This window comes from Cimex lectularius, unplaced genomic scaffold, assembly GCF_000648675.2.
Source record: "Cimex lectularius strain Harlan isolate CLEC.00 unplaced genomic scaffold, Clec_2.1 scaffold17, whole genome shotgun sequence".
NCBI classification, from domain to species: Eukaryota; Metazoa; Arthropoda; class Insecta; order Hemiptera; family Cimicidae; genus Cimex; species Cimex lectularius.
The window spans coordinates 3014273-3028810 of NW_019392640.1; the positions used below are offsets into that span (position 1 = coordinate 3014273).

Below are 14538 nucleotides of genomic sequence, written 5' to 3' on the forward strand. Positions count from 1 at the left end.
CCGCCTGCATGAGAGAGAGAGATGGGCGAGAGGGAGAGAGAGAGTGAGTGAGAGAGAGAGAGAGAGAGAGAGAGAGAGAGAGAGAGAGAGAAAGAGGAGAGAGAGAGAGAGAGAGAGAGTGAGAGAGAGAGATTAACAAATTAACAAAATGGTTACAGACGGGGAAAGAGAGAGAGAGAGAGACATGACCAATTACTTTTCCCACGCATACACACTAATAAAATAGTTTGGGCGTATGTGCCGCCATTTTATGATGTATGCTAGAATTGAAGAAGTGTTTCGTTGTTAATACTCACATTAGTTTTTCATATGGGTTTGTGCCGGATTGAGATTGATTCTTTTGGTTCTGTCTTTATTTTCTCAATCTTTCAGCAATACTGATCATAATCGGTAACCTACCAAATACCTAAAATCAAATAGTAGTACAGTAGAACACTGCTTCTATTCTCCTTTTTTAACCCCCACGCAACGGCTAGATGATAATGTTATATTGTCGAAACACCTAGATATACGAGTTTTCTGTTTATTAAAATGTATTTAAAGCAGTTTCGAATGCACGACTGTAATATTTTGTCAGAATTGGAATACATTTGTAGATAGAATGAAGAAAAATCCACGAATAGATGGATTGATAATTGATATCGATCCAACCATCTCTCGATGTGTCACTCACACTGTCGATGTGACCACATGTTCTTAAAAATTACATGAATTCAGGTTTTGTGAAGGTGTTAAATCACTATTTGGAATGGAGGGTGACATTTTAAAATATGGTTTTGTAATATCACTGAAAAACCATGTTTCTTTTATTATTACTAAGGTCGATTTCATTAATTAAGGAGATTATTGAACACAACAGGAAAAGGCGTTTTGCTAATGAACTAACCAAATGTTCCGGCGATAAGACCAAATAGAGATGTTGTGATTGTAAATAGATGTGGGTGTAATGTCAGACGCGTATTATTCAACTATATGTTTCTCAAGTTTATTTATTATTTTCCAGTGCCTAAGCAGGAAATTTCAAAATCCAAGATTATGCGGTAATTTTAGGCCTTGACGAAGTTTTCATCTAAGAGACTCAATGAAATATTTGGACTAATTGATTTTACTTATGTATGTTAAATAAAAATTCACACCAGTTGATGAAAGTTTAGACGTTTATTTGACTGTTTTTCTATGCTTGGGGTGTACGACATGAAACACTTGGGGTTAAAGAGAGCAGCCGGAGTGCTGATGCATTTTTTCTGTAACGTTATTGGAATAGTTGGACAGTATAGGTATATTCGATTTATGAATTTATTAAGAAGGTATGACTTCAAGGGTTCAAGGGACCAGTGTAACATAACTTTAGGGCGATAATCCGTTTAACAAAAAGCACTACCGCCGTTTTGGTGGGGACGGGTTTAAAGGGGCTTTGGGAGGAGCGACTCGTGAGAAGAAAGAGAGAGAGGGGATGTGAAAGAAGGTACCCTTCCTTCTCGCACTTTTCCAGTTTGCCTCCGACTTCCGTTTTATCCAGTTCAAACGTACCGGTCGTTTTTAACACCCCTTTTTTGACCGAACAACCCATTTTCTGCACGTCGTACCTCTGTGTATTGTGCGATTCTAGAACCGCTGTGATGCACCTGTTCACGCGATGATGCAGTCGACCTCGGACAAGGATTACCTTTACAGCAGCACCGGGGGAAAGCTGTCCTCTCCGGAAATCGGCGGACGGTACACCCTGGAACTGCTGAAACCGGTGGCAACTAGCATCTCCTTAGACAACAACAATCATTTCCACCATTTCAAACAGGTAGAATTTAAAAATTTATCGCTTATAGGACATCGCCATTGGGTTCAGATCAGTTTTTTCGGTGATTTTGCATTGTTCTAACCCCAAAATATAATATATTTTATTATTTGAACAGCCATAATATGAAAAGTTTGGTATAAAAGTTAAAAGAAATTCCAGGTGTACCGCTCGACAACAATGCCCCCTCCATACCAAGAAATACAACTGACCTCCATATGGTTTACATGGTGACTAATCAGGCAAAATTCCAATTTCAATTTTTTTCTATTTTCTTTTGATCTTCCGCTTCCCCGATCGCTCATTCCTTTTACGACCTCATGTTGACAATTACCAAGAAGAATCCTTCTCCCAATTATAATAATTAACAAGTGTTGTCTATAGTCGAAACAAGCTTGTCTGTTACCTATGCTAACATTAAAAATTTGAACTATATGAGCAATGGCCAATTTCACCCAATATAATTTGTACTACAAATAAGCCACGGTATAAATTTTTTTATCATACTACGTATTTTCAATCAATTCAGTACAAGAAACTTTCTACTTCTAAAATTTCTCAATGATTCTTTCAAAGGTGCATAGCTTTGTACCCCCCAATAATTTCTCGTGTTCGTTATCCAAACACACCCTTGATTATTCGATCGAGGAACAAAATTCCGAGCCCAGGGGATTTAGCATCCAGTATAATAGACATTTGAGCATGAGTAACTGGTGGTTTTTTCGATGAGTATATTTTTTTCTCTGTTCAAGCTGGTTACCCCCACCATTTTGTCGACCATCAACATCGCCATCACCATCTGCTCCCCTTCTTGTAACACGATTGCCAACCCAACCGACTAAACTAAACTCATCCGACGACCCACTAACCCTCCCTCCTGCTCTACAATCCATTACTTGGCTTTTCGTTACAGCTAATCTCCGATTCCATGATTATCCCGGATAGATAGGCTCTTTAGGTCAAAAGATTGTTGATTTTTGTATTGGCAATGAAGTAGACGAGCAATTTGAGAAAAAAACCGTTTTCTACTTTACTAAAAGAAACAATAGAAGACGAAGAGATCTTGGGTTTTGTGAGTTCATATCTGTGTAAACGAGCAAAACCCTTATCAAAAATTGGTTTTAAATTATTTCCAAGGTTCTTCCAATTGATATGCTTTAAACGATTTATTTTTTTTAAAAATTAACAGTCTAATACTGTTTTCTTCAATTTCTCTCCTAGGGCTTTTCATACAGCCAATAGATTGCCTTTCTGCGCTTCTACAATCCTTTAGATGTATTGTGTTGAAAAGAACGGAAAAAATTAAACCTATTAAAAACTAAATTATAAAAGAATACTATAGAAATATGTAAAGTGAAAATAAATAAATGAAACATGTTTATAACAGTTAATAAAAGAAATAACACGAAAAAATTGCATTAGATGCATATTGTAATATCGCAAGATTAGGGGATTTCTAAACTTTAAAATTTTAATCAAATGGGTAACTTGATTTTTATAATATATGCTCTTTTCCTCTCACTTTGTTAGACCAAATTCACGTGCACATACTACCCTTGCACCAGCTACCTTCAATTCCAAATTAAAAAATAACCAGATTCTCCTGACGGATACCTGAAGGTACATTTAACGAAGCAGACAAACACGCAGAACATGTTTTGGCAAATAGCAAATCCACAACAAATTACTACAAACTGAGTAGGAAAAAGGAAAGACCAAAAGAATACTGACATAACACTGCCGTTTTAAAAGACGTAGAATATGCTTAGTTGCAAAGAATGTGCGGAAGAAGAATTTTCCCCCTATCTTACATTGTGAAGATACAACTAGATTGAAAAACGAAACTGTACAAATAAAACATCTTGACATGGCCAATTAATGCCCTCCTGGAAACAAACCGAAAAATATGATATTGAAGAGATACTATGATGTATGTAGTACTATGTATGTACTATAAGAAAAATGTTTATTTAACAACAAAAATAAATTAAATATAAAACAGTAATAAAGCGATAGCCTATATATGGTAGATGATCCACCATTGTTTCAACAACCCAGTTATAAATCACATAAATAAACATACATATTTTTTCATACATAAATAAATCGTATCAAATTGAACTACAATAGGTTAAACAGTTAAGTTCACTTAATTGTAAAGAATATGTTTTGTATCTTCTATAAATTTCACACTATCCCCAAAACTGAACTAATGAAAGGCTTGCAATTAAAATTTCTTATCTCATAACAAATCTACATCCTTGGGAAAAACTGAATATGAAAAAAAATCAGGGTTAAGGTACCTTTAATGCAAATAGAATTTTTTAAGTAACTTTTTTCATTGTGCTCACATTGAATCGACCTCAACGTAGTCGTCCTAGCAAATATGTTTATGATTTATCTGAATTTTCAAAAATTAATCCATCGAAATGTTAGTCTAAAAAGCGCATTGTGTTTAAAAGGGAATAGTTTCTTCTCGATTTTATCAATTTCATGTCTTACAATTTATATCAAAATTTCGCTTATCCAGTTTTGTCCCAGGAGTGCAGAAATAATTAGTAATGAATTTCCATAAATTGAATATTATTTTGGTCGATTGCTAATTAAATGCTTAGGCTTTTGAAAAAGAAAAGAACTAAGTTTTCACTGTTGGGACTGCAGTTTCTTTGCTTCGTTTTGAAAGAACCCACTAAATATAAATTATTTTACCTTTCAAATAAATGATAATTTAGTGATGATGTTGATATAAACCTTGAATATATTGCGTTATTTTTATATGTTGTTTAATAGATATGTAATATTCTTTATATAGATTATTCCATTATTTCGAAAGGTGGTATTTTATTGTATAGTGGATGTTTAACCCATCTGTTTATTCCAGCCTTTTCAACGAATAATCAATACGGGCTTTTACGAAAGTGAAAAATCGGTTACGAGACTAAACCCTGTTTCGGATTGATCATGTTCCGAGAGAAACATTTACTAGAAAAGACTGAAGATAATTCTCTTCCCATCTCATGCATGAATAAATTTATAAATTCGCATTCACGCGATTGGAAGTTTTACAACTCATCATAGGTCCGTAATTTACTCTACGATTTCAATCAAATATTTTTTAATGATTCTTCTGATAAATAAACACAAATAGAGTTGAAGATTAAAAACATTATCAGATTTATTTCATGGTCCCCCTTTTTTCGGTAACGTATCAGAGAGCAGGGAGAATTATTCCATCTTAACCAGGAAATGCAATTTAAACTTGAACATTAAAGTTTATTCTTTTGTTGTTGTTTGTAGTTAACAATTGGCGACTTTTGACTAAAACTTTGTCTTTAAATAAATAAATAACTTTTATTAACTTGTTTTTATTTAAAAAAAATTATTAGCAGTATGTACATCCAAAAGGTTTATCTGCTATGGTTAAGGGTATTAATGTGATGATTTAATTTAATGCTGTTATGATTTTATGCTCTTAGTTATCGGGTTTGTGGTCATCATTATGATTTTATACGCAACAATACTTGGTTAATAATTTTATAACAGCTCATTACGTGAGTAGAAGTTATTTTGTAGTTAGCATATTGGTCCTTCAGACACTTTCCTGCGTTTTGAAAGAACGATTCAACTAAATGACAAATTTATTGATTATGTTGTGATATAACGAAGAAAGGAAAAATATAAGTATCTCACTTCCCCACACTCTCCCTCTCCTGTCTCTCGCTCTCACTCTCTTTCTCTCTCTCTATCTATCTATCTATCTATCTATCTCTCTCACTCTCTCTCCCTCACCCTCACCCTCACCCTTCTTCCTCCCTCCCTCCCACCTTCTCTCTCTTCTCTTTATCTAATTATTATTTCTGTGTTTATCTTTGTGTTTGTTCTGTCTTTCTCTCTGCCCTTATATTAATCTTTTTCACTGTAGCGTACCAATTTATTGTCACTTTCTATCCTAATATCTCCCGCTATTTTACACACGCGCGCGCACCACACTCAAGCTCACACTTGAACTGGTCTCTGTGTACAGCAAAATATCACTTATTTGTAATATCCAAGTAGTTGGTGTCTGTCACACTAGAGGTTCTGGGTTCAAATCCCGGCAGTGACCATGGTTTTTTTAATGGATAGTGGTATGAAAAATGCATTGTAAAGTAGTTTGACTCCTCGTCGGTGAAAACGGATAGTTGGACCTTTAGCCCTACTGTATGTACAAGAATTACGTTAATTTTAACTTTTAATTAAAACTTTTAAAACATTAAAAATTATGACAGAAATTACTTTACTTATTTGTAATATTCAAAACTTTTCAATTCATTTCAAATCTTATGATGTGTAGGTAGGTGTTTTCTAGTTTATAAAATATATCATTTTAATTTGATAATAAAAATTTCAAATAAATCGACTTTTCCATTTGAAATTTGTTCATGGTAGCATTATTTATATTTGGCTTAGACACATTGGTAGTGTTCATTTAATTTTGAAGCATGTACACATTTTTTAAATCGGATCGTAGTTACTTGAAAAGTTTTATATTTCTCTGTCAATGTTGTTTTTTAATAATATTCTTTATTCACTGAATGTTGAATAATTGAATGACTGTTAGTAATATATTTTTGCGTTCCTAAACATAAATTTATATTGAGGTGAATATTGACAAAGGTATTTGTTAACAATCCAGACGCGCGTTGATTCTAACTTTTTTTATGTATGCCCTCCTCTTCGTAATCTTCGTATTTATGTTGGGGTTTGTTGTTGTGCTTATTAAATTATTAATAAAATGTCAAGTTGTGCTTCAAGCTCTTTTACATTGGTATTACACCGGGTTTGTAAACCTAGGAGAGTTGAACGTTGGGGCAAGACAGGAAAGGGAAACAGATGTCCTGTCCGTTCCCCCCCCCCCTCTGGGACTACTCTTCTACCTTTTTCCAACTGTAATATGTGAAGTTTATAAAGAGAAGAAGGCCTAATAATAAACCCAGAAATAAGTAATAGTTCCGGCCCTCGCCTATTAATTCAGTGTTAGCCTTAATGGCGTTCATTGTTAATTCTAATAATTACTAATTCCAGATATGTTGATGGCCTGTTTCTTCCTTCGGCCTCAATTCGGTTAAAACCTTTTTAAAGTGTTTTTCAACGTTATTTATTGAACAGGAATATCAACTTTCAAAAATCACCTGATTTAAGACTATTTGTATAGTCTTTTAAAAATATCAAACGATATATCAACGGTTCGGTTATGGAAAAATGCTTGCAAATTAAAATTATTCCATTAATGACGGCTTTATTCTGCTACTATCCTCCAAGCTATCTTCAAGTTATACAATACTTTGGCGTTTGTTTATTTTTGATTTGGTGATTACCGAAAGGCTTAAGAGCTATTGTCACGTTAAAAACTAGTATTTAATAAAAATTAATACTAATTTAAATTTTACCCATACCATATAGAAAGAAAGTAATGCAAACGCGTGAACGTTATGTAAACTAAAAAGACGTGATCTTGATTAATCAAAAAACATCAAGTACTAATTTCTGCACCATATCGGAACATGATAGTAAAAGTAATAATTATGGTAATGATCTTAGTTTTTTAAACTGATTTTTACTGCCTGAATGATCATTATCTAAGCCACAAGGTGAAGACAACCGAGCGTGCATTATTATCCTGCTGAATTATGATTTCAGTATCATATCGGAACTTATGCTGAACGGCATTGAACCCGCGAGTGAAGATGGATCCAATAAGTGACCCAATGCCAGTTCAGCTTGAGTTGATCGACTCTCAGACCAACATCCAGCATCAACTATATCTAAACTTGATAATGAAAGTAATAACCCCCAGTTTACGTTTACTTTTTTTTTATTTTTTATTATTGGAATGGCCTGTGATCATTACCAATTAAACCACAAATCAAAGAACAAATGTCCATCATTAACGTTCTGAATCATCAACTTCTTTAATAGATTTATATCGATATTTGAGTATAAAAGTATGCTGTAGACATTGTCTTACGGTAGTTTTACCTCTCTAATTATTGGATGAAGAAATTAATCATTAAACCTGTAATAATACAATAAACTACACCGCTACTATACTTTTTCACTGAAGATGGCGTAATGCCGAAACGCGTTTGAATAACAAACAAAAAACCCGCGAGTGAAGACAGACCCAGTAAGTGCCCGTGTGCCAGTTCAACATGAGTTCGCCAATTCGCAGACCAAACCCCATCATCCAAAGTAGTAATTATAGTAATTGTCTTGTTTTATTTTTACTATTCTGAATTTCTTGAATCGTTATTAATGATAAAGACAACTTGGCCATCATTGTCATGTTGAATCATCCAGTCCTAAATTTCTGCACCGTATATGTAGTAATTATTTATAATGAACACAGCCAAGCTAATGAAAATTTGAGATGTTATATAATACATAACTAAAACGTTTCATTAATATATATGACCACGCAGTAATTTTAGTGAAATCTTTGTTATACCTACATTTTCTCTTTAATACTCATAAAACCTGAATCCTGTTTTTATAGTTATTATTACTTTATTGTTAACTTTTTACTTATAATTACAGCAATTGTTTTTATGAACGGTAAATGTTTTGAATTTATTATAAATAAACAAGGAGATGTATCGAATCGTTGGACTATTAAGCTGAGAATCTCCATCTGCTCATGAGTTGTTGAGGAAGAAAATCCCCCAGACTTTAAAATATTACCAAAAGTAACGTAATTTGAATTATTGTTAGTATTTAATGAAGTTTATTTAATTGTTGAATAATACATGTTTTGAATCATAAATTGCTTTGAAAATAACGACACGCGTCTGACCAAAAAAAAAAAAATAAATAAATTTATCAATATATATTCAAAAAATTGTTTGGTAATATTGATAATTATGCAAATCCGCCGTGGCATAAAAATAAAGGAAGGTACTTAGTTTCTGAGATGTTTATATAGAATTCGTGCAGAGAATTTCTTTAATCTGTCGTGATGGCAGTTTCTAAGATCGCTGTTTTAAATTAAGTTACAACCGAGCCACATTACCCGCCGGAGCGATGGTAATAAGTAAGAAAAAAATTTCCAACTTGGCCCGATGATGAATGGATGCGATATGAAAGGAATAATGGACGATAGCATGGATCTCCTGGGAGGAAAACAGCTGACATTCGTAAGATAACATTCTATCATGCAATGGGTTTTTCAAACTCGTACTCGAAGATCACACTTTATCCAACATCTAAGCGAGTTCGAACTATTCAACGGTTTTAACGGTCGATTTTACATGTATTCACAGATTGTGCAATTTTCAGCCACTTTTTTCACAACTTTTAGCTTTTTATTTCAATGAGATTGATTTTTCAACAAGCACACTTCATGGCGTTGGTTAAAATGGACATCATTGACATCAAAAGAAATAAAGTTATGACCGAGTACGCTTTAGATAGGAAATAGTTAATGTTTTAGCAGTTCTAATGATCAATTTATTCTGATGCTAAATGTTGACGGGTATTTTACTTTTATTAACAGATACTGCAATTTTGTAACACTTTCGAAATTAAACCAAATTTCAGAAGTTCTGTTTAGCCGGTAGTCTGCAGAACGTTTAAAGCAAAGCTCAACCTTCACTTAATTCCGTATTTATATCATTCGATTTTACATTTTAATGACCTTCGGTATTAGACGAACAGCCTTATTTACGTTGTTTTCCTTTCGTATTTGTAAAGCAAGTTTCCTGATTTCAATTTCGAAATTTTTCTTACGTTCGCATATACTGCAACTGTCAACAACCCGTTTTTTAAATACTTTTCAGTATATTCGTTCAATGATGCTTACTTCGTTAAATATTTCATTAATTTTTTTAATATGTATCTCATGTATGAATACCACCTAGACATTTTGTTTGCCGAACGTTCAAATCTTAGATGACAGAGAGTTTGTTTCAGCAATTCCATAAACCTGATAATATTCGCAGATTATACAATTTTCATCAACCAGTTTTTGTAATAACTTTAAATAGTTTCTGTTCTGCGAGATTTTCTTCACAAAACATTTTTATGATGGGCACTCTCAACACGACACACAAGAATGACACAATTACGCAGAGAACAAACACTTTGAGCCCTGAAGATGATCTCAATAAAGATCGAACGTTGGCACGATAAAGAAAATGTTTTTCTAAAACCTACGTTACACCTGACCGCATCTCACGGCTCTGGCTCATATTGTAGGAATGTGTGTTGTTATTTGACTGTGGTTTAATGTGAGTTCATAAATTTTTCTTCCTACACCATTTGACCTGAACGAATGACACATTCGATGTAGAACAGTTTGTTTAATCAGTTCTAAGCGAACAGTAGCACTAAGCTAAAGTTTCCTGAAAATTTGACTTCTCTTCGCAGATTGTGCAATTTTCATCAACCTGCTTTTGTTCCACGAGATTTTCTTCACAATACACTTCATAATTGGGATGAAAGTTATATATAATGGCTTATATGTTAGATTTCAAGAATTTGACTTGGTGGGTTTGAAAGGAGTTTATAAATTTTTCCTCGTGCATGATTTGACCTGAACGATGTACGCATTCGATGTTGAACAGTTTGTTTTAAAAGTTCTGAACAATAATCCATGACCTGGATAACTTTTTAAGCGTATGTGTAAATTTTACTTAAATTGGTATTAGTCCAATTGGATTTTACCGGTTTAAATGACCCTCTATGTAGATACATAAACTACTTTTATGTCGGAATTTGGTAGATACTTGTAAAGCTAGTTAACTTATTGCAACTCGGCATTGTCTCAGTCGAAAGGGCTTTAATTTGCTTAAAATAATTTTTTCAGTTTGTATTTTATTTACGATTCCGGCAAAGGATGCCGGATAGCGGACCTCAGGTATAGTCGAGGGGAGGGCGTTATTCATTGTATTGGGTACAACAGATGTTACAGACCCCTCTGTTATACCTGAGCTAACTAGATCTCAAGGGCAATCCCCTAAGAATTTCATCTCCGCGGACCAACTTCATTATGGGCGAAATATTTGAAAACTGTTGGAAAAAGGGGCAAAGGGACGCCCGAATGTAAAATGCAAGGATTTCTTGCGTCGTGTAATTTTGAGAATTGTGAGAACGAAAACGACCACGCTACAGATTAAGATAAAAATGGTTCGATTTTTTAATAAAAGACTTTTTTTGTGTCTATGTACAATATGAGGAATTTGAACGACATTTTGTTACGAATAAAAGATGGTGCCCAAACTCATAGGATTTTGATATAATTTTTCTTTTTTACAACGAATCGTGTTTATAAAGTAAACGAATGTTTAGACACAATGTGCACCCTTTCCTACTCATAGGAAAATTCTTCATCCGGTTCTGTTTGAAGTTCTGCATTTCTGATCTTTTGTTCTCTCTCTTCTCAAATATGAACGAATTATTCGAACAATTTACATTCGCTTTACATAGAGTTAAACGTGACCATATCCCATACATGTCATCAACCCTAATATATATATCACAAAGCGCTCTGGAGTAATTGATTATCTTATTATACCAATTCGGTCGTTAGCCAGATTGACGTCATTCGGTATTATTTTCGAGAAGGGTGGTGGGTGTCGTAACTCAAACGTCTTCGCTTCCCCCTTTTTCCAGTGATTCAAATTGTTTTTTTACTTATAGGGAAATTAGGGGGTGAAATATAACTTATTTCCTGCAGGAACAACCGCTCAGACGATCCCGAAGGACGTGAAACGTCCCCCATGGCTGGGGGAATAGCGACACAACACATGGCAACCAGTGGGACACAGATTTTGAGGATATTTGTGCAATTATAATTGAAAGTCGATAAAATAATATTCCGGTTTTCTTTGATGAAAGAAATAAGAATTAATTTTAACCGAAAAAAATTGTTGGCTTTTCACATAAAAAATTACGCTGTAAAGACATATTTATACTTGATTCATATTTTTGTGAAGTAATTAATAAATTATATTTTTCTATATAAGAAAATGATACTTTCACAATATATTTGTACTTGATTTTAAACTTTTTTGAATTAATAAATAATTTTCCCTTCCCTTATAAGAAAATAATACTTTTATAACAAATTTACACTTGCTTGCCTGCTAATATCTACATTATAAGAAAACGAACTTTCAAGATATTTATGCTTGATTTTAAAATTTCTTTAAGTAATAAATGACATCCTTTCTCCTCCCCTTTTTCATTTCTTCCTTATAATAAAATAAAATATAAGTATGTATTATTACTTACATTATTATTTTATGTATGTATTATTACTTACGGGGACTTTATTTCTTCATAGTAATGAGCAAATTCTTCCTTCTCTTATGAAGAAAATTATATACTGTTAAGACATAAATTTTAAAATTCTTCTCTAAAGAAGAGCTTAGAAAATAGTGACATACCATTGAACTGAACAGTGCGTACCTTTATCTACTAACCAATGAAGATATTAAAGATTTAAAACAAATCTAGGACTTATTATATATTTAATATAGGTAGTGAAATGTGATGTATGTACATTGATAATCAGGCTTCATTACAGAATTGCTTTTAATCTATTCCCATAATATAAGAAAATTCTACTTAAAAAACATTATATTTTATTTTCAAAATTATTTGAATTAATAAATAATTTCTCTCTTCTCTTATAAGAAAATAATACTTTTAACACATATTTATATTTGATTTTTAAACATTAATAAATATCCCTTTCATCATAAAATATATTTATGTTTGATTTTAAAAATTAAAAAGTAATAAATGTATTATTCTTTCTCTTGTAATAAAATTATACTATATATTTATATTTTTGTTATTTTAAAAATTTGTTATATTAATGTACAAATTCATATTCCCCTTCTAGGCAAATTGTTCGGTCAAGACATACTTATGGTAAATTCTTGAGGGTTTTTTTTTTTTTTTTTGTATATTTAATCAATAATCAAGACTTGGGACTAATTAAAAATATGTATTGTCTTTGTTCTCATCATATGGTTTTTTTTTATTTTTAGTATGGTTCAGATGAATTTGGTGGACAGGATTCACCAGGGCGCTATACATCACCTTTAACACCCAAAAGTTCCTTATCAGCTGCATACCCTCAGGAAGCACCTTACTACTTAGGTGAGTAACCTAAATTATTTTAAAATGTGTGAATTATTTTCATCAATTACACAAACACAAAAATTTAACAAAGTCTGTCATTTTGAGAGGACTGAGAATATTTACATATTTTCTTAAAACATTCATTTTATTTATTGTATGAATATATAATACAAATTCATCACACAAGAAATAGATTTTTTTTTAGTTTTTTCCCCTTCCCTCCTGTCACTTGGTTATATCTATGTATTATGTTAACTCCTTATTCATACTCTTTTATGAATTATTTTTACTGTTGTCCATTGATTAAGCATACATCTTGAAATTAAATCAGTCTTTGAATGACCAAACAAAAATTAGACTGTCATAAAAGTACTTTTGATTATGTATTAAATTAATATGATTAAATTTAGAAAATGGTGGAACCAATGGAGCTGATGGGGGATGGGCTTCAACAGTCGGCCCTTACTATAGTGCAACAAACGTTACGGCTCCTTACACAACATCATCAACTATCCATCATGACTCAATGGTATGTTTAAATTTTTGTTGGTGATTGTGTTTTTTTATAATAGCATTCCTTCATAGGGCTATGGTGGGAGGAATGTTTCACCGGGGAGAGAACCCTTGCCACCGATGTCATCCTTACGGACGCCACACTCACCTGGGGGGACAACAGCGCCAATCTATTTATCACCCGCCACGCCTCAGCCTCCTGGGTCACACCCAGGGGATACTCTTGTTGGCAAAGCACTTGCTTCTGTAAGTGTATAAATAAATAATTTATTATTGTTTGTTGTTGTGCCTTTGCTTCCCTGTATAAATTACACCTAAGTTAAATTTTAAATAATACTTTTTATGCATCATTTAGGTGCATTAGGCTTAAACAGTTTTATTTGATAAGATTTCATGCAGACAGAAGCCATTTTGTTTTTGTATTAAACTTATTTTAGCATTCAACATAGGCTATTTTTTAATGAAAAATAAAACAATTTTTCCCATAATTCATTTTTATAGATGGAGGAAGTCAAATTTACACATAAATTATTGTTTAAACTACCGTAATAATACCTTTCTACTAATTGGGAAAACTTAAATTAATAATAGGATGGCAGTTGACACTTAAGGACCTGTTTTGGTCAAAGTGTGTGTCCAAGTCAGTAATTAGGGTTGATATCTTCCTCTTCAACTATTACAAATTAAACTTGCCCCATCTCCCCACTCATTCTTAGACAAGCAGGACAAAGCTCATTCCTGCTCCATTCATCTTCCAATTTAGTCCTATGATGGAGCAAAAGGCCTTTTTCAGTTGGGTCTGTAATACATGTGAAAATTAATATTTTCCAAAAGTACTCACAACAAGTTTGACCTATAGATATACCCGACGGAAGCGAGTGCTAGCAGTTATTCAAGTAACCCTTCCACGCCTGTTAGCTCGCCCCCGCCTCTGCAAGCGGTAGGAAACAGTGGCCAATCGGGGCCTACTACTGGTGCGGGTTGGCAATCACCACAATTTTCAGGAGGCCCACAACACGAAAGATCATCCGCCCCACCTGGAATGCATATGGTATGTTTGTTTTTTTAAATACCAACTTTAAAAAAAATAATGTTCTGCAAAGCAA

The 14538-nt window shown here is 33.1% G+C and overlaps 1 protein-coding gene across 7 annotated transcripts in view; it reads left to right on the forward strand.

Moving 5' to 3' along the window:
- Positions 1 to 14538, forward strand: part of LOC106672235 (protein daughterless) — a 53079-nt gene that overhangs the window by 30490 nt on the left and 8051 nt on the right. For 6 of the 7 annotated variants that reach the window (XM_024229045.1, XM_014403501.2, XM_014403503.2 and 3 more), the window contains 4 exons: positions 12826 to 12937; positions 13330 to 13448; positions 13505 to 13678; positions 14292 to 14483. In XM_024229045.1, the coding sequence (XP_024084813.1) occupies positions 12826 to 12937; positions 13330 to 13448; positions 13505 to 13678; positions 14292 to 14483 (597 nt within the window). Of the gene's footprint in view, positions 1 to 1477; positions 1796 to 12825; positions 12938 to 13329; positions 13449 to 13504; positions 13679 to 14291; positions 14484 to 14538 lie in introns of those variants that run through there. The other variant, XM_014403504.2, reaches the window with a different exon arrangement.